Below are 8,166 nucleotides of genomic sequence, written 5' to 3'. Positions count from 1 at the left end.
GAAAAGATACTGAAGCAGTTTCCATTAGCAAACAGAAGGCATATTTTCTTCCTAAATGTTAATCAGAAGAATGTTGCTTACACTATGAAGTAGAGCATGAAGATAGATTCTGTTAATGGCTGGAGTGCTCCTATGTAAAGTGTTCACTCTAGTAGTAAAACCTGCTCCCCCAGGAAGGTTCAAGGTGCTAGCTGCCTCTGTCTTGCCTCTAAGTATACATATAGTTTTGCTTGCCAGGAGTTCAGGAGCTTACATGTGAACTGGGCAGATTAAGTACCACATATGGGGTGAATAAAAGCAGAAAAAAATGATCTTTGTTTTTAAATTGTGATAGCTAGTGCCATTTAAAATACCTCTGAGACCTGATTCAAGTGTATCCTGATTGTACGTCTGTAACTCTGGCATGGGTTCACCGTAGGTTATCTCCTATTCATTTAGAATAAAATAACTTAACTCTATACCTTTTATGCATGCCTGTCTTTTCCCCCAAATAAGGCCAAGTCTAGCTGGACTTGCTGATATCACTGTATTAGCAAACTCTGCAATAGAGCTGCAATTTGTATCAGCAAAAGACTTTCTTCCACTGTAACTTTCCCAGCTTCCTAAATGAAATAGAGTGTCTCCTTCTGTTGGTATAAAAATGTCAGTTAGGATTGTGATTCTTTGAAGTATTATATCAGGAGGGATTTATAGCATAGACCTGGTCTTTTAAATCAAGTTTTTAGCTTGAATATGTAAGATAGGCACTGCTGAAAAACAGAGTAGATTGAAGGGAACAGTTGCTTTCTGCTTTGAAGTTATAGTTAGGATGGAATTAACAACTGTATTTTTAGGAATGGAGTCTGTTCTGCAGGACTGTTTGACTGAATTTGCACGTCAGGTTGAGGAATCTAGTGTAGGGCAGAAAGAAGGAAGGTCCTTCTGAATTTTGAGAAGCATACCTCATATTTAGAAAAAATAACTGGAAAAAAGTCCTGTGACTTTTCTATCCCCAAACCCAATTGCTCTGTGATTTACTATAAAAATAGCTACTTGACTTTTCTTACCCGATTTATGATTGGTATGGTAATATATTACTTCCACTTATATATGATGGTTTTTCATAGATGCCCAAACTCTGATACCCGTAGTAATGTGAAACAATAGGTTACTCTGGTTCCATGAATGCTCCTTCTGGCCCGACTAGGGCATGCTTGTGATACCTGGGTCTAAGAGGAAAGATCTAACACAAAGTTCTGTAATTTATTTTAGTAACGCAAGCTTTTATCTATTACAGCTCATGACAGACCTCTGGCTGAACACAGCAGTAAATAATGGTCACGACCTCAGGAGCAGCTAGGAAAGAACAGAACTAAGCTGACATTTGGAAACTTGAAGTGTATTTTGAAACTTGCTCAGTATTTTGATAGTGTTTGACAACTTGTAATATATTGATAGATAAGCATACTAGAAACACGTACTAGAAATGCAGCATTTTATCTGAGGCAACTGTTTCCTCTGCTCTGCTAGTTTTGCAGTGATGCTTTTTATAGTTCACAACAGAAGGCAGATCTTGGATAGCATATAAAGCCCTTTGCTTCTGGAAAAAGTCTTACTTTTTAAAAAAAGAAGAAACAGATCTTTACAAAAATAGATTTTTATTATTACAATAATTTAAAAGAAGATTTTTTTCACCATTTCTGAACAAACAATATTGTAAGAGGAATTATGAGTAATAGATCTACAGGCACAAGGATTGTCATGGCTGTGTTTCCTATTGCAGGTGTTAGGTCCACTTCACATATCTGCATTTTCACAAGCTATCTTAAAATGACAGCAAAAATATACTTCAGTGTTTGAAGGAGGTAATTACTCAGTGAAGCTTCCTAAGATGAAAAGTCAGAAGGAATAATTCTTCAATCTGTGTTTGCATTGAAAAGGTGAATCCTTACTTCAGGTTCACAAGCACTGTCCAAGCAGAGGGAAGATGGTGAAGCACACAGGTGCCAGAGGTCAGGGCCAGAGACTCCGTGCTGTTCATTGGCTTGGACATTTTCTGCGTTCCAGGTTATCAATGGCAACTTAAAAATACTCCCTGAATGGAGAAACACTTCCATTTGAGTGGACCCAATCTTGTACATACTTGCCGTCACAACGGTTCAATTAAGTAAAATGCAGATTTTAATAAATGCAAGATTGGTCTATTAAACTGCAGCCTGCCTCAATCAAAAGAAATTAGTTTTGTCATTAATCAGAATAAGAAAACTCTTAGAATACTGTAACCTTCTCTATGTTAAAGAAACAGCTGCAAAATCACTGTATATTCTGAGGAATTTCTGGAGCCTTAACATAGCTCAGTTTCTAGTATTTAAAGCACTATCTGAACAAAAATGTGTCTGAGTAAGTCTAATATGAATTGTTTTAAGTCTCCTTAATGTAGGAAGGCTTTAGATTCAAAGAGCATCTCTTAATCTTTTGCAGTTGTAGTTTGCATTCATCTGTTTTAAACAAAAATAAAAGTTTGCAATGTATTTGTAATATCCAATGATAACAACTAAAACTTTGAATTTCTGAAATGAAGTAAACCAGTCCACCTGGGTACCTAATAAAGTACTTTGTGGGTCCCAAGTTATGAGGATATAATAAAGTAATATAAGTTATCCCACAACAAAAATTATTATGGGTCCTAACCATACACTGGGATTTCATATGGCTACTAGGAGTTCCCAAATCCCACAGTAGTTCAATGAAATTTATGTGGCCAGCTCCAGTATATTTCATCCTTCATCCCCTGTTACTTCAGGATATCAGTGAATATTTTGGAGAACAGCATTTGAGTACGCTTTGAGACACCTTCACAGAGCCTGATTTTTCATGGGGAATGTACCTAACACTCAAAATCAGAGCTCTCCCTATGACTCAAGCTGAGTTCTCAGAACTAAGACTTCAGAAATATTTTTTTTTCCTGACTCTTGTCCTTAATTAGTTTCACTGTCTGAAATACAAAACTTCACCATTGTGCTTACATGACTGCATTAAGCCTATTAAGTACAATTCAGTCATTTCTAAAACTGTTTCAACTACTGCATAGATCATCTCCAAATAAAATATTCTAAGTTGCAAGACATACTGAAAAGCTTCTTGTCCACATCTTCCCCATAATCTTAAAATATAAAAATCAAAGCAGTGCGAACTTAGTAGAGTGAATTGTGGTCTTTCAGTCCATTCTTCTAAGCTGACACTCCCTCTCCAAAGCTTTATTTTCTTCATTTAACTAAAGGCAAAGTTTTCTGTAAAAACAGCTACATCCATTAATAAAATGGATGAGAACCTTTTTTGCTTGCTGTAGAAACAGCAAGATTTAAATGCATGAGGTGATGCACAATTAGGCAAAATAATGCATTATCTGTTATTATTGATCATTGGATTTGCAGTAGTTCAGAGTTTCACATACCCGTTTCTGGATGTCCATCTCAGAGAACTCAAAGTTTCTCGATCATATGATTTAATCCAGAAGAAATTTCAGGTTCTCATCTCTCTGATCCACTGCATTCACCTTCCGAGCAAGATTAAGAACTTTCTTTACATTTTTAGGAAAATGAAATTAAAATTTGGGACACTAAAGAGAATGAAACTAGGTCCATTAGTGTAGCTAAAACTACTTTTTGCATTGATTGCCTGAACTTTTCTTATCCTTTCTTTGCTCACAAGTTATTTCCTATTACATCTCAGTAAGGGATTTGAATAATTTCATCTTCTTACCCCACGCTTCAACTATAGGAAGTAGGAACTTACACAAGAGCTTTAGAACAATTTCTGTATAGCCTTCCACCCCTCTCCCTTCCTCACTTAATTTCAATAGTCTTGCCATTTTAATGTTTGGTCAGTAACAAGCAATTATGCAGCAATACAGAAAATACCTGATGGGAGTTTACCTTCAATTACACTGTCTGCTGCAGGCATAGTTGCTTTTTTTTTGCTTTTTGCAATGCTTAGCACAAGAAGGTCTTCATTCATCAGTAGAGGACCTAGGCATTACTGTATTGAAATAAATTGCAATGAACACTCAGTTATTAATGGTGATAGCAATGATATGTTGTTAGATCACTATTCAGTCTAGCTCAGGTGTAAGGCACCAGCCTGACCTAAGGATCGCTGTAGTCAGCAAAGCTATAGAAGCGCCACCTGACATTCAGATCCTTCCTTGGGATTTTTTGTTTGCTATGCTCGTTGAGGATGCAATGTGAACTATATTAACTTGTTAAAATAGCCTTGACCATTTTGAAGATACTTTAGCAAAATACAAGGATTTTGACCCTGAATTCTGCAAACAGTGAATCAGCTTATCAATACATTCTTCAATGTTCAATCTAACATCAGACACTGAGAATAATGATTTTTTTTTTTTTCCTGGAAGACAAATTTTGATGCATCTTAAATCCTAGCTTATTTACTAGACATTATGATCCCCATATCTGGCCTAAGGAATCAGATAGGTGGTAAATACTAATTGAAAGGCACTGCTTGACATTTTTTTTTTTTTAAATCTTAATAAATTTCCCAAGTCTAATAACAAAGGTTTTGTTTCACTACACAGATCTTGCACAATAAATCAGTTAGTGTGGAGACATATGTAGAAGTTCAAACCTGTGGTGCTTTCATATTGCTGCAAACTGTAGAATACATATGAAGTAGTGTAATTCTTTTGAAAATTATAACTAATTTATTTCACAGTACTTGCTTCTTGTTCCCCCTCTTTCCCTCTCTCCATTTCCATATTTAACTAAACATACCTTCTTCCCTGGGACCAGCCTCTGGTACCACCACACTTGGTATGTTTGAAATTGGAATGTTTCCTACAAAATTGAAAACCTTTTTCTTTTCCTACTCCAATAATCTCTACTGAGGAAAGGGTTCACTACAAAAGTGGCTGAGGATAAAAACAGACAACCAAAAATTCTCAAGTTTTAGACAGGTCTATGTTCATTGAGATAGTGGTTCAGGAACAATTCAGCCTGAACTACAGCATCTCTGAAGACTGAATTTGTCCTTTTTCAAGGCTAATTCTCTTCATCCTGAATATTATTTGCTAAATATCATGGAAGAGAAACATAATTTTAGCTGTGATTTGTACTTGTAGGTTGACTTTTGACGTAGGACACTGACAAAAGAGAAAATTATGGGGTAATAGAAAAGCAAGCTCTTCAGGATGTTAATCAGAATCAGTCTTCCTCCCTCAGGTCTTGACAAGGTGATGGCTTTTGGAGGATGGAGGTTCTCAATATCATCTGTGTGCTGTACCAGATACTGTGGCTTCTGTCAATCACTTGTGAGTTTGCCTTGTTTGCTGCAAACTGTAATAGATTATTATTTTGTCTACTTCAGAGAAACTGGCTCAATGGGCCTTTCTGTTCCTAAGCATATGTCATCTTCCCAAGATAATTAGATGGTACATATCCTTTCTGACCTTTTGCTTCTGCTAGCCACCATTCTTTATTGCCACTTAGGTCAGAAAACTGAAGTATCCTAACCTTCTGGTACTCCTGAAGACTGAGTTCCTGATCATTTCTTGCTTGAAATGCATAAACAGCATAGAAGGTCTGTAAAAGAAAATCCACAGAAACCAAAATCTGAATTCAGAAATGTAGCCACATCTTACCATGTTATTGCATATGAATTCTGTATACAGAAAATGTGTAGTAATATATATGAACCAGTACGCAACTACGTGGTCTGCAATTGCTAGACAGACTACAATGAACAGGGCCAAAATAAAAAGGAAAATTGAAGGATCTGGGGAATTCTGCATGGGGAGGAACAAACCAAGCTCTGAGACCTCATCGCCTTACTACACTAGTAAGGTTTTCAGCTCACACCAAGTGCCTGTTTCTGTCACACCAAGCAGCCTTGGATTGGATGGAGAATTTTCCAGCAAGATTTCCTCAGGAAGAATCACCTTTCCTAAAGCTCCTGTACTCAAATGTGACATGAGTCACTTCTGTGCCTTGCTGACCAGCATTGCCACAGATTTCTTGTCAAACATATGTGGAAAAATCCCCCAAACTGAGCTATTTTGCAGGTTCCTTCTCCATAGGAGAGCCTTGAAGCGTTGTATATGGGATGTGGTAATGCAACGGCATGTCTTCTGTGAGATGGGACCGCAATTCATGGTTTAACTGATTATCCTTTCCTACCCTATAGCTATTTAAGAAAGGCAAAGAACAGAGGATAACAAATTCCCATGTCATAGTGACAGATTAGTGCCAGTCTTTTCCAGTGTAAAAGAAAATCATTTCAATTATGAGCAGTATAATTCTAGATTTGAAATAGGAACAACGAGAAGACAGGCACAAGTGTGTATCATACTTACATGCTGATCATCCATATCCTGAAAAGCATCACTCCCTGTGCCATTAATCATGGAATTTTCACAGAAGAGAAGAGATGAGCTGCTATCACTCTTCTTGTTCCTTGGACTTCTTGTGCTGCTGTCAGTAGAGGGCCGTGAAGAGACGAAGAGGCTGATGTTATCAAAATCATCATCACCAAAGTTGTTTTCTGCTATATCCTTCTGTGCTTTGGCTGGATTGTAAGGCCTCAGGAAGGAGGAATACACATACCCTTTAAGGACTAGACACCAGAATAAAAAGAGAGAAAATAAACAAACAGCAAAATACTGCTAAAACCGTTTCAAAGCCAACCATTTTATGCAGCTGTCAGTATGACAGAGGCAAACAGATGGGGCCAGAATGAAAAGAAATCAATATCCCAAAGGGAAGCTGTTATTGGGATGTTTGTGCAGAGAACTTACTTCCTGTGTCAACAAGCCATCTGCTCGTAGTTCCGAAGGGGTCCTTTTGCTCCACAACAGCCACCAGTTCTCCTTCATGTAAATCAATATCAAATTCCTGCGTGGCATTGCACTTGCGCTTAGCTTGGTATAGCAATTCTATGCTGTATGTAGACAACAGCTTGGACCTTTGGCCTTCTGTTTGACGTGGGGATTCGAGCTGAAAAGCAAAAAAATTATTGACTGGGAATAAAGCTGAGGCCATTTCTAGGCAACACGGGTGCCTAAAAAACAGTGTATGCTGCATGTGGCAACTGATCCTACATTTTTACACACAGATCAAGGAGTTACTTACACAGTTATATGTAGCCAAATGTCATCTGCATATGCAGCAAGGACCTGTCCAACTCCTATATTAATAGGTGAGCAATAAAGGGCAAATTTTAAAGAAATGTAGGAATTTCAATTAAAGACCTCTTAGTCTGTCCTCTGTTCTCAAAGAGTCGGTGTTCTGTATGTCAACCGTCACTTGCTTAATTGTTTTTCCATAGCAATGATCTTTGAATTCCTATGTGATATCACAAAAAAAGCATAATCCAAAAATTGCTGAGGTGTGCTAAGGTCATGTAACAACTTGGATTATAAGGCATTAGGCAAAAAAAATCATTGGTACCCAAATGGTCTGCTTTTTGTGTGAACTTACTCCACTAAATAAGGGCAAGGTGCTATTAACTGCTGGAAGCATATCCACTAGAGTCTGGTTAGAGGGCAGGGAGGGAGGTGCTGCACATCAATGTGATCTTAACATACCACAGAAGCAAGAGCACATGTGCCTTAGTGACACTGAAAGGAATCCTTCAGCTTCTCCTGTAAATCTGCATTTGAGTTTTTATTTTACTGTAAACTAGACTCCTAAAAGTTCTGGAAATGTCTGATAAGATTTAGAACCAGGGGGGACACAGATTTCCTGGTAGATTTTCTGAATCTTGTGCTGTGGGGGTGTATGTGTGTGCATATGTGTGTAAATGTCAGTAACATAACCACAGCTGAGGATGAGGGAAAAAAAAGTTCTGAATTAGAAGACTCAGATGCACCGTAAGAGTATTTAATAAAAGAAGTAATCAAAGTTTATGTATACAACCTTAGACTTAACATGTGCTTAAAGACCTAAGGGTAATCAGAGATAATTTGAAATGGATTTTCAAGATAATAACATGAAAACAGCATGAAAAATCTTCAAAAGTTACTGTTCAATGGAACAGCTTTATTCCAACAACCTGATTCAGAGCCCCAGTGAAGAGACCAAGACCAAACCTCTAGGTGGCATAAAAATGGATTTGTTTCAAAAGTGATCAAAAGAGGATGCTTCATGCACAATTCGGACATATGGTACTCAC

General features: G+C 37.5%; 1 protein-coding gene across 1 annotated transcript in view; it reads right to left on the bottom strand.

Annotated features, from left to right (window-relative positions):
• Positions 1 to 5,027: 5,027 nt before the first annotated feature.
• Positions 5,028 to 8,166, bottom strand: part of ARHGEF38 (Rho guanine nucleotide exchange factor 38) — a 38,014-nt gene continuing 34,875 nt past the window's right edge. Inside the window, exons 12-14 of the mRNA XM_074823210.1 lie at positions 6,791 to 6,989; positions 6,350 to 6,609; positions 5,028 to 5,579 (exon numbers count right to left, since the gene is read on the bottom strand). Of these exons, the coding sequence (XP_074679311.1) occupies positions 5,394 to 5,579; positions 6,350 to 6,609; positions 6,791 to 6,989 (645 nt within the window). The 3' untranslated portion in view covers positions 5,028 to 5,393. The remainder of the gene's footprint in view (positions 5,580 to 6,349; positions 6,610 to 6,790; positions 6,990 to 8,166) is intronic.

The sequence above is a fragment of the Strix aluco genome, chromosome 4, assembly GCF_031877795.1.
Source record: "Strix aluco isolate bStrAlu1 chromosome 4, bStrAlu1.hap1, whole genome shotgun sequence".
NCBI lineage: Eukaryota > Metazoa > Chordata > Aves > Strigiformes > Strigidae > Strix > Strix aluco.
Note: the sequence above shows the minus strand (reverse complement) of the source record. Positions and strands in the feature narration are given on the sequence as shown.